The sequence below is a fragment of the Lytechinus variegatus genome, chromosome 2 (genome assembly GCF_018143015.1).
Source record: "Lytechinus variegatus isolate NC3 chromosome 2, Lvar_3.0, whole genome shotgun sequence".
Taxonomy (NCBI): Eukaryota; Metazoa; Echinodermata; class Echinoidea; order Temnopleuroida; family Toxopneustidae; genus Lytechinus; species Lytechinus variegatus.
The window spans coordinates 17,854,693-17,876,035 of record NC_054741.1 but is presented as its reverse complement, the minus strand read 5'-3'; the positions used below and the strand labels follow the sequence as shown (position 1 = coordinate 17,876,035).

Below are 21,343 nucleotides of genomic sequence, written 5' to 3'. Positions count from 1 at the left end.
AGCAGAGAGACATCAAAAGGGAGGGAGAGGGGGATGAGTGGGGGTGCACGCAAATTATCATAATTTCAATTCATTTACTGATTTGAACTTGTTGTATAGTAAAAAGGAAAAGGGCGCATTACGGTAAAAGAATGCAAGAATCGTGCTTCCCCCATAGAGGTGGATACCGACGTACCTTTTATACTGGCTCACGTCATAATGGACGCGCAGAAAATAACGTTGTACCGCGCAGAATTCCGCGCATGCGTAGATACCTAGATACCAACTTTGGGATTTTTCTGCAATACAAACACCAAGACTATTGCAAAGGGATCCTCAAAATAAAAAGGAGGGGTTGTGTTAGGAAACATGAAAATCATCCTTTCTATTTATTCTTCTTGAAAGAATAAATAGAATGGAACAGGACAGTAGTGAAATAGTTCCAAGAGGTATGTACTTCATTGTTTATACATTCCAAAGAATTATGTACTAGTATTTATCTTATTTATCTAATTTGGGACATTTTTTGAAAACTTCCAAAACCGATTTTGTTTTCAATGATGGTATCTCAGCGAATTTATCATATCTTTATTAAAACTGGATTTAATAAATTTGAGAATATAATTAATGATGCGTTGAACTGTTATGATGAAAGGAATATGTATTACATTTCAGCGAAAATATAGGATGGGGTTGGGGTGTCCGGAAACTTTAAAATTTTGAAGCCTTACTTTTTTGTCTTTAGATTACACAAAAAATAAGAATTCAATAGGTTTAATCTTCTTCAAATTTGTTCTATAAAATATTGCCATTTTGTATTACAAATTGATGATACTTTGCTTGATAACTTTTCCAAATAACTGTTTAAAATCGATTGTCCGGATACACATACTGCATGTCCGGACACAATTCGTTCGGCATTTTCAAAATCATTGCCTGTCATTGTTGCAATATGATTTTGCATGCCTTTCTTAACTTCAACAGGGGAGATACCCTCTGAATCAGAGTTTGCCCGTCTTCTATGTGACAAGACTTTCGTAGATTATTTCAACGTCTTTCTCTCCCTACCGGTAAGTTTACTAATTATCAATTATTATTCCCTTAACCCATCGAAATGATATAATTTCAAGAACTTTGCAGCAACCAACCCATATTAATTGTAATTTATAGCAGATCCTTTATGGCTGTTTTGTAAATTATCCGCAAAAGATTCTTAAAATATGAGTGAATTACCTATTTTTGATAGACAAGACATAGAAATACAACAGAAAGTACATTAATATATAAATGACTGTAATAATATTTCAAATAACTTGATGGACCTATGTGATTCAACATTCAGCCCATTAATGGCAAGTTGTTTAATCAAAAGAGAAGAAGGAACAAAAATCTGACAAGCAAAAAAATAAAGATTATACAAAATCGCTTAATCGGACAAGACCATACACGTAATAGCTCTATTAACCTGATGAGATTTTCAAATTAACCGTATATGAAATGAGATTGGGATATATAGGGTAAGAACTCTTATGCACAATTTCACAAAATGACTTCATTATACTCAAAACGATTCATATTTTATTTCTTTGTAAGATGTGTACATGTATTATAGGGCCTTGTCCAGGAGCCCGTCGCAGAAAGAGTTGCGTTTAAACGCAAGTAAAAAATCAATCGGAAGTCCCAAATGCACGCTGTTGATTGGTTGAAAATGAAGTTGCGCATGATTTTTATAGTTGCGATTGATTGCAACTCTTTCTGCAACGGGACCCAGTTGTGAACTTGGTGTTTATGGAGGAAAACACAACTCGATGATGGAATGGGAGTGTCTTCCCTATTATTATTTACTATATTTAGTTATTCTGTTATTTGTTTGTTTTCTACTCTCCGATTTGGCATTTTAAGAATTACCTTTCACAATTTTGTTTCGCTATTCCATATTTCCATCTTTTATTTTAGTATTTTCTTCCCGATTTCACACAACAAATTATATAATTACCATTTTTATCATTACTTTTCTTCAATAACTAGAAAATTTAATGCAAATTACATGTCTATTCATGACAAGGTTACTCGATTAATATCCTCGGTATCTATTTTCTTTTGCTCTAAAAACATTTCCCGTGTCTTTTTTTATTCTTCTAGGTGTTTTCTCAGAGACTGCTATTTAAATTTTCAGACCAAAGCTTTGAACTTGATCCACCCTTAAAGAGAAACCAATATGTAAGTATGGTTCTATAGAGGTCTACTACTTCTTGTATCTTTTTTTTCAAATATATATATTCATATTTCTGAGCAAACACAATTGTGAAATAAATATTTTGTTATACTTTAGCCTACACTTAGAACGCGAAGTGTATGTTGGCTAAAGATCCGTGCTTAGAGAGTGACATCACTAAAAATATGTAACTCAAAGAAGTTTAAATATAGCCTACACGGCATATTAAAAAAAACATTAGTCAGAAATTGTCTCTTGTCATCCATTACTATTAATATTTGTGAGACTATCAACTATATTGGAACGGAATCAAACTCATATCACCGGCATGTCAGGAGTTGTCGGTTTGGAGTCCAGTTTGACGCAGGGTACATCAGGGTACATTCATCAGAATCGTATCTTTACTCTTACTTTTCACATTTGAAATAAAGAAAAATGTTATTTTCACCAAAATTTGGACACGGAGTTACTATGGTACGTGTGCAGGCCTGGGCCCCGTCTTACAAAGAGTTACAATTGATCAAATTAATCGTAACTCTATGGAAATCCATCAGTGTCATAATTTTTTGTACAGGAAATTTGTAAAATGTCCTTTGTATACAAAGGAGAACACACCGAATTGTCAAGAAATTAATGAATTTATGGATATACATTCATATCTAGAAATTTTTGTAAACAAATGTGCATTTTATATGTTGACTTTGCTGGCTTTCCATAGTTGTGATTGATCGGATCAATCGTAACTCTTTGTTAGACGGAGCCCAGATATGATTATGTACTTGGGTCATCTATTTTTATGAACATGTGAAGTTCGCTAAATTCGGGTGACGATGTCAAGATATTCGCGCCCCTCTTCGAACTCACGGGATCACAGCGCAGAGTTTAAATCCCCATTTCTCCGTCAAACCCATATAACTTTCATTGAATTTTCAATTATGGTACTTATTAAAATATAGATATAATGGGAATCATGCAATATTTTTAAGCTAGCAACGCCCTCGTTTCAGAAAGATCATGTGAAGTTATCATAAAACCTACCCCCAGAAGTTTGATTATAGTAATGAAGAAATGTATTTCGAAAATTGTAATACTGCACTGTATTCCTAATCCATGTCATTTTCATCAAAAACTTCAGAGTTGTAAATGAAGGTTAAAAGAGTTAAAAAATAAAAGTACCTCCCAAAAAGAATCCCAGTGGATTAAAAATTCAAGTCATGTTCACTGCCATCGAGGAAATTGTATGTAGGAATAATGTATCTGCTGATTGGCTTTTTATTGTAACTTTTTAACACAGGCCAGAGAAACATCAACTGTTATCTAATAGATTATCTGTGTTGTCAATATGAAGTAAATCTGCAGTGCGAAAAATATTCTCAGATATGGTACGGTTCACATGAACATAATTCATGGAGGTTCCTTTATTCATAATCCCGACTTCATATCAAGTACTGCCACTCAAGAGTTGGACTCTACTCTAGAGAAAATAGTGCCACACCATCGTCTTTCGATCCAAACAGATGCCTAATATTGACGTTTAGAGTTATTTCTAAACAATCATCCTCACATTTTATTTTCACTTATGTGTGAAGCGTGTAGATCGAATCAAATTGATGAGATGGGTACGAACAAAGCGAGCCCCGTTTTTCTTCAAAAGTGATCTCTACCTTGAATATCTACTATGCAAGCAGCTTCAAAAAAGTCAACTTCATCTTGTTTTCAATTATGGACCCGATCCAACAAGTAAGTAACAGAGAATATAACATTGAATAACTTGTTAAAAGCAAGACCCCTGAGCTGCAGTTCAAATAAGTCTGGCTTCAGAGAACTAAAGGTTATTAATTGTTTGGTGTTCGTCATGCCAAAACAGAAAAATAAACTTTGAACTTTTTCAGTTTAATGAGTTTTATGAATCTTGCCCCCCCCCGAATAAAAAATAATAATAATAATGAAGAAAGAAAGAAAGAAAGAAAGGGAGAGAGAGAGAGCGCATGAGGAAGAGACAGACATACAGACAGATAATTGGAAGGTGTCAGTTCATTTCTCTGTAATATTCTTTCAGGTATATAATGATCAATTTTCATTGTCCATTTTCATCTACTTATAGGCGCCAAGGAGAAAATGATGGATCACTGTTTGATGACACGCTGGTTAAAGAAAGCATCGGGCATGCGCAGATTTCGCTGCTTCATCTCATCAACTGTCGGAGAGAACTCTGTGCAGTTTTGGTTGGATACGGAAAGGTTCCGCAGAGCAGCGAACCAAGGGGAAGAGAAATGGGCACTATTCTATCGGAGGATGGAAACCAAGTATTTTAAGAGTCGCAACGTCAAGTTACCTCCAACTGCACAAATGACCCCTCTTCAGTTATACCGTAAGTTTTTGAATACATCAATAAAGCAAGACCTGCTTTGAATTATAATAAAACTCTTGATTGAATTATCTAGTTCAAAAGTCATGTTCATGAAACGTTTATAATATGATAATTAAAAGCCTAATTCCATTAGCATTTTACCAAAAAGTTATAATCCATGGTCATTATGATGGAAAGGATTTATGTTTCTTAATTTATTGATCGTTTAATTATTCATACATATTTAAATCAAATAGGATCACAAGATCAAAATAAAATCAGTTTTCTCTTGTTCCTGGTATATATAAAAAAAATCATTGTAAAAATACAAAGTGACACATTAAGATTGTAAGACATCAAAGTAAGATCGAAGTGCGACAAATCATTATACTGAAAGGCCGTAAGAAGAGGGATGGGAGAAGTCTTTCAAGGTCAAGAGATTTTGTCCCTTTAGCGGGAAAAATAGATCTTCTTCTGAATACTATATATTACTATGCCTATGCGGCCCACTGTCCGCAGTCCGCTTAAATTCAAAATGTACATGTACGTGCTCATTTTGATTAGACCGAAGGAAACATGGTAACGTCTAGGTGACTCGACATCTGCTCCTGCGACAGCTTCTCCAGTCGAAATATCTCAGAGGGCGTAGGGTTAAAGTTATAGGATTGCAATAAAATTTTTGGTTCAGAATAACGTAAAGATAAGGATTAGGGTTTATTTAGTTTTGGAGTTTAGGTTTAGCTTAACGTGCACATTTTCCAGCGGAACAATGGCGCCGGAGCAAATGTCATACAATTTATTTCAGTGACTGCCCATAATGATATAATCTTGTAGTATGAATGTGATTGTAATTTCCAGAATCAAGTCTAAGTAGTTCTACGGATACAGAAATGACTGATGAAAGCGTAACACTACAGAAGGTGACTCGGGATACTTGCCTTGCTATTCAGGGTTTCATTCTCAAATCTCTACAGGTGTGTGTAACCTTTGCTTTATTTTGACCCATTCCTTGTGATTTTCTTTTTTTAGTTATCATATCGGTAGCCACTGAAATAAATAAGTTATGTAGGTTTTCTCTCTCTCTTTGATAATAACCTATTTTACATGGAATGGGCTGAAAATTTCAGTATATTATCGTTGTCTATAGCATTCTGATATCCATTCTATAGATATATTGCTCAAAAAGCTCTTTTTGAAGACACAAAAGCTGTGCCTATAGAGAGTACGATTATGAACCAACGTCAAATTTGAACTTCCAACGGCTGAAAATAGATGCGATGACCAAATTACACTCGTGTATAATTTGAATGTTAGATGACACTCGATTTATAATCCACAATCCTACCCTTTTCCAAACCTTTAGCATGGCTTTAGGTCTTTTAGTGCTATCGGATTCAATACGTCCACATGTCAGTCAAGTAATCTGCAAGTTGACCTTACAACGGAATGATAGCTACTTCCCTCAACATGTAGGCCTATAGCGTGACTGAAAGATAGAAAAGGAAATGCTGATATAAAATAACTAAATCAAAAGTAATTATAACATGTCTTGACAATTAATGATGCAACAGGATGTACTTACTTGTTTCCTTTTGGATGCAAACTCAAGAAACTTTTTTCTCAATAACTTGATTTTCACGACTATGAATCACACTTCTGTGGGGTTTTTTGTGTGTGTTTAACCCCGTTCTCTGTTGACTATTTCTCAGAACTATTTTTTGTCATCGGGGCTTATATACAAGCTTGCTTTCATGAAGGTCACATTATATTCCTTTCGATGAAAAATATGCTATAACTATGTAACTCGACTGACTGAATGAACATGCTTCAGTTGTTTTTAATTCATATTATGCATGCATTGGTGTTGTTTTTGTTCTATGTGAAACAAAATGTCAAATGAAAAATATGAAAATAAATGAAATAAACTGTTAGCATGAAATAATGTTATGAATCAGTCAAACTACAAAGTCATGAAATAATGATAACGATGGAGAATAACGTTTATAATAATAATAGCAATAAAATTGATAATGATGATGATGATAATAACAATAATAACAAAATAACATAAATAAGACCAGAAGTACATGTAGGTAAATAAGAATTATCATTATTATTATTATTATTAAGACGATCCCGGCTCACAGCTTTTTATGGAATGAATATGTCTTTATTACATCTACTTCACAGAACTATTGGGTTCCAAGGTACCTCATCCACTGCAAACAACATTTTGCAAAGTTCTCTCAGACAACTGCATTCCAGGTTTACCGACCAAACTGCTATGCTATACGAGTTCGTAGCTTATCTGAGATCACAAGCGATGATGAAGGCGATGTGAAAGGAGGGATACCATCCGACGTTCGCTCCCATCACAGCATCCGTAAACTCCAGCTTCTGAAACAGAGTCTCGGAAATCTCATGTCCATGTTCAGCTCCAACCAAGTCAGAAGGCCAAAGTTTCTGAACGTAGAGGACACCGGCGAGATGGTGCGCTCGGGAACTGCTGGAATTTCAGCCGACAGAGAGGAGGAGGAGGAATGCGGAGACGTGACGTTTAAAGGACATGACTGGTTGACCGACGAATTCCCACTGCCAGCTATATCGGAAGAAAGTGCAAGTTACGGACGAGGTCGCAGTGCATCACCAACTAAAGCCACTCCGAGTATCTCGGCATCAATCATTTCAAGTTCATCCACCGTTGGTAGCATGGAAAGTGATTCGGGTGAAAAGCAGGGTAAGCTGTCAAAATAGATTTGATCACATATTGATTCAACTGAACTTTGCCATACCTTTTGCAGACTGCTCATATGTATTACTCTAAAATTCGTTATCCTTGTCATCCAGTTATCATAATCACATCGGAAAGGTTTCCAGTTTTCTTTTTTTTCATCAGGTCTTTGACTTTTTATTAGACAAAAAGAAGAATATGCGTTATTTTTTTCATACAATGTCACTTTATAAATGCTTTAAATTTATCAATGTTGGCATAATTCTTGTCATTATGAACCCTTTTTAATACGATTCGGTCATTTGAACTGAATCATCTCAAACTAAGCTATGACACCAAAGTCGTGCTCTTTTCATGATATTTTGACATCCATTCATATCAGCTGCTCATAATCATTTTCTGTAATAATTATTTTTCAATTTTAAAGAAACATCGCCTCTCTCTAGTGAGAAAGCATCCAAAATGTCCAAGCATTCCTCCCGCCGATCTTCAGCATGTCGCAGTGCATCTCCTCGAAGAAGTGCTGTGACCAGTGATGACATGGATTTTCAAAGACCACCATCCCACAGGAGATCATCATCTGGTAGTTCAAGAAGGGGATCAGCAAGAAGAGGGTCCTCAAGACGTGGATCATCAAGGCTTAGATCGGCAAGAGAAGAAGAGAGCAAACACGACTCTTCGGATGAGCAAGCGTCATCTTCTAGCAGTAGTGAAGAGTCGGATGAAGGTCAAATAAAGACCCCCGAATCAAAGACTCCAGGTACAATGGACAAAGCATTTAAACTAACCATTTCATCAACAGGATCAGAGCCTGACGTAACTGATTCAACAGATGTTACTGACACTGGCAGAACGACACTGTCAGGTGAAATGCCGTCAGTCAAGGATGAACATAAACCCGATAAAGAAGAGGTTAAACATCGTGGTACAATTGCTGATCTAAATAAGTATCGAAGAAACTCCGATACATCAAGATCATCTAGCAGAGACTCGAGCTCAACCTCTGTTGGACAGGCTTCTGTATCATCGGGTTCGATGATTTCTCTATCAAAACGTCGCATGTCAGTGCCAGCCACAGGTACAGTTCCACGTCCACCTGGAATGCCAAAGCATCCCGGTGCCCGTCGACCGAGATCGCAATCCGTCGAATTCCGTCTCGGAGACTTTTCACTGTTCATTGACAAAGCGGAAAAGGATTCTTCTAAGAAGAAAGAGACTAAAACAGGCTCAGATAAAGATATCAAGCTTGAAGCTGATCTGAATGCTTTGAAAGCTCTACAGAAAGAACGAGAGAAGAGGAAGAGACAACGTTTAAGGCAACTGAAAGCTTTGAAGAGAAAAAGGGCAAAACAAAAGCAAGAAAGCTCAAGTGAAAGTGAAGTTCCTGATCTTGATTGTTTACAGGATCGCAATGATGACCTAGTCAGCACTCTCAAAAGACTGGCGATGAGAAGAAGAGGAACAGTGTCACCACTTGCGAACATTAATAAAACAGCTCTCAAGAAGCTTGAGCAGATGCACTCAATATCCCTGAGTGAAAATGAAAGGCACAAGGAATTCACTAAAAAGGAACGAATGGTCAATAGACAAATAAAGCGAATTGAGTATGCTCTTCTTCCATTTGAAGAAAAACTTCTTGAAGATGACAGAAGGTTGATGCTTGTTTCAAATCTTCCAGAGGCACTCGAGGTAATGGAAGAAGGAGTCGATAGTATTGAATCCCTGGTTCCAAGACGCACAGATACGCTTCCAGCTATAAAAATTCAACAGACAAATGCTGCAAATATTACCAAACCTCGGTTTTCTAGTTATAACTTGGGAGAAGCCAATTTCCGCTCGAAGAATAGGCAACTGATGAGTGCTGTCCTATCTGACCGGTTTGCTGGCTGGCCGTGGATGAAATTTTTGGTCCGATACAGCTATTCGAAGGAGCAGTGGTATCTGAGGTTCTTTCACGCTGTTCAAGAATATTTAGACGCTGGCCATCGCATTGCTGGAGTACAACAAGACTCGAGGCGGCAGAGACTGGCCAGTAACCTCATCACTAACTTTCTCCATTCAACACGTGAGTCATATAACGTTTGATCGTAGGGGTTCTGATGGTGTTTTACTTCGCACATTAGGTTTAGAATTGAATTAGTGTCCTTATCTCTGCTTACCACTCGTTCATTTTACAAGAAATGAAGGCTCTTACGGATTCATTAATGTATGTTTTGCTTTGAACGCACTATTCCTCAAACCTTCTACAGCCCTTCTGTCATAACGCGTGCATTTGGCACCAATTGAAAACAATTAATTTGGTAATGTTTTGTGAATGTGGGTCCCAATCGTTTACAGTATACAATATTACTGTTTTAAAATATCTGTTTTTATAGTCGGGTATGCTAGCCTTATCTTAAGCTCGGGATCTTGAGGTCATTGTACAGTCAGGTTTTATCTTGCAAACCAAAGAAAAAATTTCAAATATTGTGCACAACTCTTTACAGGTGATGGCAAAGTAAACATTGGTCGTCTGCTAACGGCGGAGCTGAAAAATCAACTTGGCGCCAATAACGGTGACGAACTCTTGATCCATGCGCAGGATCTTGCGTGTGATGCTCTGCGGGAGGTATGGGCAGTATTTCAAAAACACGACCTGGACAGTTTCATCAGTAGGACGGTGAGTGAAAAAAATAAAAAGAATAAAGATGAGAGGGAAAGAGATAGAGAGAGCAGGGCACAGACAGAGCGAGGGGGGTTCTAGACGAAGATAGGTAAGGAGAGAGGGAGGGGGAATATGAGATCAGAGGGTCGCTTGGCCATGGAGGTAGCGAGAATCACGGATCTATCAGGAAAAACAGAGATAACGGAAGAAAAAAAAAGGAAATTGTAGATTTATTTCAACTAAAGTGAAGGAGGGTGATTTTTCACGGTTCTAGTTCTATACAGTTTCACAAAGACATTGCAGGAATTGGTATCTGTTTATCTACAGCAACGTTAAACGACCTATTACCAACCGACTTTTCATATTCACACTCACAGTTTTTAACATGAGCGTAGATAAGAAATCGAATCATATATCTTGTGACCCAGTAATGAAATTAAATTCCCATTTTTCAGAGTGAACGGAAGAATGCACAACAGCGTGCCTTTCCACTCTATACCAGCCCGACTCTTAACTTGATGACCAATCGCACGGTAAAAGCAGCCCCTCAGGACATCCCCGGGAACGCTGCCCCCAAGACCCTATCACAGGTACTCGCCGATGCTCGCAAGACCAGCTCGAAGGAGAACATCGATGGTACGGCATCATCTACCAAGGTACAGGAAAGCGGTGATCAGACCAATTCGGTAGCCCCATACAGGATGATGAGAGCAGTAAAGGTCTGTTTAGAGTTCCCTTTTGCAGGTAAGTCCATCCAATCTGGATCATTTAAACGGGGGTAAGGGGGGGGGGTGATAAAGTCGTTCATTGATTCCCATATACTAAAGCTTACAACCGACCACTATTAGAGTAGAGTAAAATTCTTGTTGTTAAGCAATTAGAGATGTATAAATAAAAAAATTATTTATTAGTCTGTAAGGGTTGTTGGTTGTTCAATCTTTTCTGAAACTTTCCGAAACTTTTTTCCTGATGTATCGAGAAGTATTAGGAGACATTATTAAGTAGAATAAAGGTAGACTACTATTTGAAATGTGATATTCAAAAACACTGCAGTCATAAGATAATGCCATTGAAAGGAACCATGAGAATGTGTTCATTGTCATATGGCAGCAACAATGAACGAATGAATCAATCAACCAATCAGTGAGATAATAATAATAATAACGTTTTATTTACCTATGGTAACCACTTCAATTAGGAAACTGCTCTACCAGCGGGCCGTGCATAATGTTATTCAGAAAAAGAAGACGAGCCGTTCCATATAAGAATCCGTTCCTGAATTGAGATAAGATTAATTTGGTGCAATTCTCCTTTGATTAATTACGTAGGTTTGACAGATGCTGACGTCAGTGACCCTAGTGACCCAGATGAAGAGTCTGACGATGAAGGGAGTGTACGCAGAAAGACCATGATAGTCCTGAGAAAACGTAAATATTACCTATACTTTCTTTATAAAGATCGACCCATATAATGTACATATACAATGAACAAAATAATCGAAAAAGGGACTTTCCTTCATTTTGCTTCATTATTTTATTTCCTTGGCGGAGAACATATTCCATTATTCCGTGTATATACATGTACATACATACATAGACACACACACACACACACACATATATATATATATATTTATATATATATACATATACTTATATATATATATAGTATAGCTTACTATAATTAGAAACAAAATATTGTGTATTTATATGAACCTCAAATCAGACTTAGAGATAATTATTTATTGTGCCATTGCAATAAATTATAGTAATAAATTTTACAAATTATTTTTCAATTGAAATCCATACTTTAATGGTGTCTTGCTATTATAAATTTGCTTTAAGAAAATGAGAAAGAGACTGCATTAAATGCTAAAAAAAAATATCCAGTGTATTTATCATATGGAAGATCGAATAAAAGAATAGTTGAGCTTGTCTTTTTGTGCTTATAATCTTACTACTTATTCAGGTTTAAAATCCCATTGCTAAAGGTCTTTTCTTTGGGATCTGTAATATAAAGCATAGAAAACTGATGTATATTTTGATTCAAAGTCAAATTACGAAATAGAAAAGAAATAAGAATTACTATTATTGAAACGGAGAGCAGTTTCACGTCCGATCCGACGCTTCTTCAGCTCGTCTGAATTGGCGGGAAATCGTCGTTTTGCCACTATTGGCGCCCACGCACAATCGATATTTATTGTCTTTGAGACTTTGAGACAAAAACGCTTTTTATTTATTCAGACGAGCTGAAGAAGCGTCACGAATTGGAAGTAAAACTGTTCTCCGTGTCAATAATAGTAAGTCTATCCATTCTCTTTCGTAATAAAGATTAGAAATTGAACCTTATGCTGATTTTACGATTGACTGCACTGATTATCATCTATCGTAAAAAATATCCCCAAGATCGATCTTTACTTGGCCCTGATGATCTTTACTTTTGTGTGTTAATATCTAGGTAAGATCAAGAGTCCACCGCCGAGTGAGCGGTTCAAGGCAGGCAAGGATGACACCCGCAAACGGACAGGTGCTCAGTCACGAGCTAAGAGAAGTAGTCAAGGTTACGAATCGCCTCGCACAGCAGAAAGAGATCAAGAAACGGCAAAGACTGGTGTATGCCGAGCCATTAGAAAAGGCGGCAAAACAATCCCTCGACCTTCAAGACCAAGGTAAAGTGAATCGATCAGTAAAAGCGACCTCTCTTACAAAAAACAACAACAACTCAATCAGGAATTCTTTTAAAGTTATTTTGTTTATCAAATAACGAAAACTATATTGTAATCTCATCAAATGAAGGCTTTTTTATACGAAGGGGTTTATTGTTGTAGGTACTATCAGTATACTTACATGTTGTTTTTTGTCATTTTCGTAGAGAGAAAGGCTGCAAAATAGCGTTTCAAGAGGAGATATACATCTTGAACCCTTCCAGAGAAGGAAAAAACCTAAAGACAATACTTTGTAAAGGATGTTAAGCATGTGACAATTATTCAGTATGATAACTCTTGGCAAGCCTCACCTGGCATGCCTGGTGGAAAAAACAAAATAAGCCTACATACTCATGATAACTGCCGCTTGTGTAATATCAAGTGTCCTGTTTTATTGATTTCTTAAGTAAATGCTTAAATTGATACTGTGCAGGAGCTTCATGGAGGTACTCCACGATCAGAGCCACTTTGAGTTCTTCCGTCGTTTCCTCCAAGTGGAGGTCGGTAACGAACTCCCTCTCTCCTTCTGGCAATCGGTGGAGCAGATCCGTATGGGCAATGTCCGTGATCCGAAAGTTCGTCAGGCCAAGGCTCAAGCAGTTGTCAAGAAGTATTTCAATAAATCCACGAACTTTGGTAAGAAACACGTAATTGTGTAGAGTGGATGATGAGCTGCGAAACCGGGGAGCATTTCATGAACACGTTGTCAGATCTGACAACTCTCCTTGATTTTGATTGGCTTAGAAGCGCTGTTACTATGGAAACTGTCGGATAGCACAGGACTTATCGGATTAAACGTCCGACAACAAGTTATTTCATGAAACGTTCGTAGACCACTCTTTCTGGAGCCCTAAGTTGCCTTGGTGATATCCCAAGTCCATTCGATTTTAAAATTGGTTCGCAATGAGTCACATCAACATGGTGTGCAGAATGATATATACCCAAACCAGTTTGGAATATGCTATGTTTTATTCCAAGTGAATATTGTCTAACGAATCATGTATTAGAATCGTGCGTTTTACTGTTTAAAAAAGCAATCATAAATTTCCACCATGCACTATGCCAATGCTTCCATCCCCAAAATATACATGCCAGTATTTAGTGCTCTGATATTCTCCTTTTTTCTGTAGAAATTTGTCCTAATTCACTTTATCTGTCTCTTTCCAGGTGCTGATCTTAATACAGATGCTGATATAATCGCTGATATTCCAAACATGGAGAAAGTCACGCCTCAAATGTTGATGTCAGCACAGACCTGCGTGGCAAAGAGCATGGAAATGAAATGGTATATCACCACTCATATCCCATATAGAAATTGCAATTACTTATTTTACTGGACATGACACATTCAACAATAGACTACGAGAAAGCAAATGAAAACGAGAAGTATATATAAATAGATAGATATATAGATAGATAGGTAGATAGATAGATAGATAGATAGATAGATAGAAAGATAGATAGATAGAAAGATAGATAGAAATGGTGGAGGTAAGTTGAGTCAAGAACAGTACTGGTCTAGAAATGAAATGTAAAATAATGTGATTTCGACGATAAACATCTGCATATGTATTGTGGTTTGGACTTCATGTTCTGCGAACGTTATAACGAATATCATTTCTGCTGTAGTAGTAACACTGACGAAACCTAATCCGAAGCAACGGATAGTATGTTATTGGAATAACGTTGGAGTCGGTGACCGTAGCATTACACCCCAATCTCAATATTGTAAAAAAAAATGCAAATCATTAATTGTGACTCTTTTCATAACAAACATTGTTTACGCTAATGAAATTACACAAAAATAATGTTGGCTGAAATGCATTGTTGTGCCTTCTTTATTCAGGTATGGGGAATATAAAGAATCGTATACCGATGAGTCGAGTGATGTTGCCAGTGAAGCCCCTGCACAAGTACAGTTTGGCCAAGAAGGGAGAACGGTAAGTTAAAAACCATTGTTAGGTCGTGACGATAAATTATGATAGTTACAATATGCAGAGCGAAAGTATATAAGGACATAAACCAGTAAAAGGTAAAATGACTATTGGTTTGAACATAATGATGATAATATTGCTTGCTGGTGGTGATAATAATGATGATGATGAAATGATGATGAAATCTTATGGTATAAGTTAATAATGACGGTGATATTGTATGCACTAATGATGACAATGGTCGTGATGAAATAAAGGATGAGGAGAATGAGAAAAATAAAGAAGGGGATGTCGATGAAAAGTTGATGGCAAAAACTAATGAGGAAATGTTCTGCTAGAAGTTCTTGCAATCATGTAAATTTAATTTTCAACGAGAAGCCCACATTTGAAACTTTTTCTTAATTGAATAGCATTCTTTTTTTTATAACGGGCGTCATAATGGAAGTATTCATGGGGTGATATCGTTTGTTATTGATATTATCACTGTGGAGGTACCATAGCCGAGAGGTATAAGGCCCCTAACTATATATGAAAGTCCGGGATTCGATCTCCGGCCAAGACATCGAGTCGCCCATGAGCAATCAACAATTCTCTTTTATCCTACATTAAAAAAAATGCGCATACATTCGTAATTCCGAAGCTTTGTTTTTCCAAAGGTTCGTTATTCCGAAGGTTCGTAAGTCCGAAAACGAAATGAGGTTCGTAATTCCGAAGGTTCCTTAGTCCGAAAACAAAATGAGGTTCGTATTTCCGAAGGTTCGTTAGTCCGAAAACGTAATGATTAACGAACCTTATTGCGTTTTCGGACTAACGAACCATCGGAACAACGAACCTTATTTCGTTTTCGGATTAACGAACTTTCGGAACATCGAACCTTATTTCGTTTTCGGATTATCGGACCTTCGGGATAACGCCACAAATGTTCGGATTAACGAACCATTTTACGTTTTCTGATTAACGAACATCGAGGTATAGGCAATGTACGTGCTTCGGTATTGCGAACCTTCAGAATTACGAAGTGTAACCAAAAAAATGGCAATGCCATACGCATTCTTGGTAACTATATATGTGCATTATAATTATGATATGATAATATATAATATGGTCAACAATTTGTTAATTGTTATCAAACTTAATATTTTGATGACATTAAATTTGTTCCCCTCTCCAGAGATACCTGTGGAACATATTCATTTCTAATGTGTGTCAATTCAGACGAGGCCTTATGACACCTTGGCTTTTATCACTCTTTAAAGATTACCTTGGTAAAGAGGTCCAGAGAGAAGTGGAAAGTGAGTTTTAGACTTGATAATTATACAAACCATGTTCTGCCGACATTTCGTGCTCATCCAACCGAATGTTACCATTGTTTGAATCAATATGTCATTTTTCGAGCATTATTCTTTTTTTGAGTGGATTGAATTCAATAGCCATGCAATAAAATGAATAACGATCAAGGTGACAATCCTATAGTGTTATATCACGACTAACATGATTTGACCATGGCGATGAAACGAATGGCTTGCCTTTCCTGCAATTTCGTTTACATTTATTACGAGCTTCTTTTCTGATCATTCATTTGATTTGGCTCTGAATACAACGCAAACTTTTAATAATTTTTCAACTAAAATATTTGTCGTTGCAGAACAAATTATATGACTCCATTTGCTATTTTCATAGATATGCGTTGTAGAAATAAACGCGAATACTTTGGGAAAACATAATTTCAGAGACAAGTATAGAGATTTGTGTTTGACATAGATAAATGTGTGTTGTTAATTGAATTCAATATTACAGAACAGAAAGCCACTGGTGTAGTCAGCAAGAGGATTATTGGCGGGAAGATTGTCATCGTCGACAAACTACAAAATGATCTCTGCTTCTGGGCTGAAGTGGAAAGGTACATGGTTACGTCATAGAGCTATTCTGTAATAGCTCTATGGTTGCATAATCCTCTCAACATGCAGAATCCACGTGATCCCATTGAAGTTTAAACGACTCATTTAAACACTTATTTTTACTAAACGTATTAGAAGTTTGAAAACATTCAAATGTAGGTAATAACCCCACGGACTCCTCAACTCTGAATGTCAACTTATCTAAGTTTAAAAGATGAGTGTGGCTTGTTATAAGTTACTTTACACTGGTGTAAAAATAGATCTCAAATAATGTCGATACCGTTGGCCAAATTTACGATGCATAACTTAAGATATTTCGTACACCGTTTTAATGTTCGTAATTTGTTCCTGTTTTGTGTGGGATTGAGGTGCCTGTGCTCCTTTCTGTCATTACGCAATCATTTTTGCGTGAAATCTTTTTCTAAACTTATAAAACACCATTTTTTCTCATTGGTCATGCTAGATTCAAGCAACTAGCCGACAATGCTGCCCGTGCTGCGGCAGCCGGTACCTACACCATCGAGGATGAAGAATACGTTCAGAAGAAAGCTAATGCCATCATTGACGTCTTCCTTGACTCGTTCGTACCACCGAGGGTGCAGGTAAGACGATCGTTTTCACTCCTCGAATGGCGGTGCATGGGGGTAACGATGGTAAAGGTGATGACCGACTTACAATTTGCCATTTCTAACATTTATCGGTACATATTTTAGCCTTGCGGATTGGAATTTAAAGCTGAAAGATTCATATTCATATCTTTTGAGATTTAAAGTATGCTCAGGATTGAAAATAAATAAAATGTTCGGCTGGTCACTATACACCGGCTAGCTGGGTTTATGTTTAATTCCTAGAAACTTTAGAGTGTAGCGATGACCATGAGGATGGCGTTTGGGATTAAAAAGTTTGACGTGATTTAACTTAATATGAGTGATACTATGAAGTAGAAAATTAACGAATATCACGACTGCGCATTCTTGATGATGATGATGATGATGCTGATGATGAGGTCTGTCATGGTGGTGGTGGTGGTGGTGATGATGATGACGATGACGATGAAGATACGACAATGGAGATGGAGAGGATGAAGAATTTTGCAGCAATTATGAAGGTGATGATTATGATGTCACGAGCGGATGGCCAAGTCTAGTGCAAACTCGGAAATTTGATGTAATTGTGACGATATAATTATCAAGATCTATTAAAATGGCTGATCATGCTGTTTTTTTTTCTATAGAAGGTTACGACGCCGATGATAACGATAGTGACTATAATATAATAAGCAGTCAAAGAAATGTTCATTGCAAACAATGATTTTACATTTAGTAATAATACTACATGTATTTAAACTGATAACGCTATCATGATAAGATTTTGAGAAAAGTTTCAAGCTTTCCATAGTTGAAAGATAATGTTCACAGTACTGGATTTCGAATGATACGACATGCAATATAATTCGTTTTACACGAATAAGCACATATATTTCTTGATTTTACGACTTTATATTTTTAGAATAATTTGAATTGAATGGAAATTGAATTTTCTGCAGATAAACGTCCCCCAAGAGATTGCTGATGACATTATTGATATTAGTCAACATGGAATAGTTGAACGTGGTTTGTTTCACGATGCCGCTATCCATACATTTACAGTACTCCTCTACTGTTGGAAAAAGTAAGTGTATATATGTCATCAACTTGTATTCTCTCTTTCGCTGCATTGTGTCTTCATTCCATTTGTGTTCTTTCTATTCATCTCTCACTTTTTCAGTTTCATCTCTAATCCCACTCTCAATCTTGTCATATAAGAAAAGACAAACCAGAACCTACATTATTCATTTTTCCGTTTTACGCCAATTTAGGTTTCATTCATTTTATTAATTGATTAATCATACTTTATCAGTTAATCTTTGAGTTAGTTTTACCAACGAATAATTTGAGTTTTTTTATTACATAATGTGCTGTTTATCTATTTGTCGCTTTGTCTTTACTGTTCTGTTTTTGTTATTCATTTAGCGTTTATTCGTTGATTTATTTATAAACAAATTCTCTTTATGCTCAGATTTACCAAGGAAAGATTGGCTTACAAGTCTTCCCCTTCGTCGGTTGTGGAGGCCACCATCTCAGTACCCGCTCAACCCAAGATCCATGAATACCTCGCCCCAGGAGAATTCGGCCCTCCCAGAGTAGCGCCTCCACCAAAGAAGAAACTCAAGAAGAAGAGGAAATCCTCCACGCCTAAAGTTTGTGGTGTCAAGATCAAGACAATCATTGGAACTTCCAGTTAGTAGTCCAGATAGAACAATAACACAATTTGAATAGGTTGACATGAAAGAGATTACAAAATATTTCAAAAAGTCGATTATGGTGATCGTCGTTGGGTCTGTATTGAATTATTGTACCTGGTTGCCTGATTCTTTACCTGTATGGAAAGCTTAACCCAATATAGCAAGGGCTATTTTGAAATTGCATATAGCCTAGGGATGCCTTTTTGCGCCCCCCCCCCCCATCTTCGGGTGTCGATAGCGCGATCGCGACGACAATTGGCACGCACGTCACCCATAACGCCTATCTCTGGATAGTCAACCAAGTTTCTAATCTTCAAAGTCAACAGCCAATTAATGATCTACTTAAAGGAGGTAAAAAAAATCCTTGTAACGTTGAAAATGGACGAAAAATGTCTCATTAAAACAAACACATAAAACTTTGACACCGCGCGAAAAGAAAAAAACAAAATCGGCAACCATATTTTTTTTCTTCTCATCCATGTGCAGGTGAGGACAATCCCCGGATGTATTACACCATCGAGCATGGGGTACAGCTCATCCTTCCTCCTAAACCACAACCAGAGCATGAATCTAAGGACCGGTATCGTAATCTCATGCAGACCCTCATCAATTCTGGTCATGAAGAGAGTCTCTTACAGCTCTTCCAGCAACCCGCTGCTCTCGGCCTGGGACTGGCGCAACAAAGGAGGCTAAGTCGTACACTCGCCATGCAGTTTCCAGCTTTGCTAAAACAAAACGCCCAGTGAAGTTTGGTTCTAGATTTATAGGCAAATGCTGTTTGAATTACGTTCTAGTCCACTATTGAAAATGATTAGCTCTACAGAAAACAATTAATTAGAGGAAAATATCACAACATTTTACTAGTAAAATGGCAGGAACATGGGAATAAGCCAAATTATATCCTGTAGGCCTCTCATGATTAATGATAGCAGTTTCGAAATTTAAGTTCTAATGTCATTGATTAGCTTGATAATTGATGATTAATTTTGTATAATGTACTACATGCAGTAGGCGCAACAATTTTTTTTTTCACAAATTAATTCTATCAACAATTGATGTCATGGTAGTAGGCTATAAGGCCTACTTCTAATATATCATTGCATTGAAAAAAAAAGAACTTTTTTTAAAATAGAGTAGTGTGGAATAAGATTGGCCTATGAAGCAAAAACAAATCATTTTTGTCAATTCATGTTCAGACTGCTATTTCCCAATATAGGCCTACTCATAAAACTATATCAAGTATCAGGTCCGAGAGAAAATTAATTAAAGTAAATTACTTTTCGATTACTACCGTGATCTTTGTTTTAGATTGGTTTGTTGACTCACTTTCAAAGAAATTTTATTCATGAAACACGCCCCTTTTTGCCCAGTTTAAAGATTTGTGATTGCTAATGTCAATCTTATTCGTTACCAAAATTTAGAAGGATATACATTGGCTGTTATAAGACAAGACCGTTGATGTTAATTGGTTGCAATATGTACAGTACACTTTTACAGTGAATGAATTTTTTTGTGAGAAAAAAAGAATTACTGTCAAATTAACTTACCATGTTTTCAATGACAATAATGAATAAACAAAAATAAATAATAATGATAATGCATTGGATCTTGAAACTTTGATACATTGGGCCATTCCCTTCACATATCTGTCTCATAATTATATACTCCCTGTTTTCAAACTTCAATTAATTCATAAGATTTACACGGTCGCCTTGTGGTAACTATTCTTATTTTGTATGTTTGAGTTGTTTTATTTATTTCAATTTAATTGTTAATTTGTTTTTTCATCCTGTAAATTTTCACGGGTTCTCACGAATGATATATAACCCATCATTAACTAGACTATTCCTCTTCTGATTTTTAATAGTGAAATAAGTAAATAGATAATGTGAATGTAATATACATGTATATATATATATATATATATATATATATATATATATATATATATATATATATATATATATATATATATATATATATTGTCATCTTTGAATAATTTTCCTTTTCCTCTTTTTATTTATCATTAACAATATATATATATATATATATATATATATATATATATATATATATATATACATATATTGTTAATGATAAATAAAAAGAGGAAAAAGGAAAATTATTCAAAGATGACAATAAAAAAAACAAATTCTCGCGCAAACAACTCCCATTATACCTTGATAATTTATTGAAGCAGAAATCAATATTAGCATTCAAAGAATGTCAACCTCCACCATTTGAACCGGATATCCATACAATGAACCAATGAAACCTGAATATAAATAGAATTGTGAAACATTTCACACATTATCATTGTCTAAAATAAAGATTTACCTAAACGACTATTGGTTTTATAATAAAACTGTCTGAAATCGATTGAAATGTGGAACACCTTATTAATAATTTTTGTATGAACTGAAAGTTATTCATAAAATATCAATTGATATTTTCACAGTTAATACATATTTTCGTTCGAGGCATGTCTCAAAATTTGAAATAGAAAATTTCGTTGTAAAGAAAATGTGGAAATCTTTTGACTGACATTTTGGCGCTTCATAATTCCAATCAGTAGTAAGTTTGTACAAACGCAAATCAGTAATA

At 36.1% G+C, this 21,343-nt stretch overlaps 1 protein-coding gene across 1 annotated transcript; it reads left to right on the top strand.

Moving 5' to 3' along the window:
• Positions 1-394: 394 nt before the first annotated feature.
• On the top strand, positions 395-19,743 carry LOC121409674. The gene is made up of 18 exons (XM_041601583.1): positions 395-428; positions 4,299-4,565; positions 5,403-5,518; positions 6,735-7,281; positions 7,703-9,340; positions 9,762-9,934; positions 10,375-10,663; positions 11,248-11,346; positions 12,377-12,587; positions 13,057-13,259; positions 13,791-13,908; positions 14,470-14,563; positions 15,729-15,849; positions 16,355-16,457; positions 16,919-17,057; positions 18,002-18,126; positions 18,514-18,734; positions 19,226-19,743. Exons 1-18 carry the CDS (start codon positions 395-397, stop codon positions 19,483-19,485), a joined length of 4,758 nt encoding a protein of 1,585 aa, XP_041457517.1. The 3' UTR covers positions 19,486-19,743.
• Positions 19,744-21,343: the final 1,600 nt, after the last annotated feature.

Bases quoted from the DNA above. Each gene is read 5' to 3' on its own strand.
- LOC121409674 (XM_041601583.1), top strand. From the start codon at position 395: ATGGAACAGGACAGTAGTGAAATAGTTCCAAGAG. The intron at 12,588-13,056 runs GTAAAGTGAATC...GATACTGTGCAG, and splicing joins CCTCGACCTTCAAGACCAAG to GAGCTTCATGGAGGTACTCC. The intron at 13,260-13,790 runs GTAAGAAACACG...GTCTCTTTCCAG, and splicing joins CAATAAATCCACGAACTTTG to GTGCTGATCTTAATACAGAT.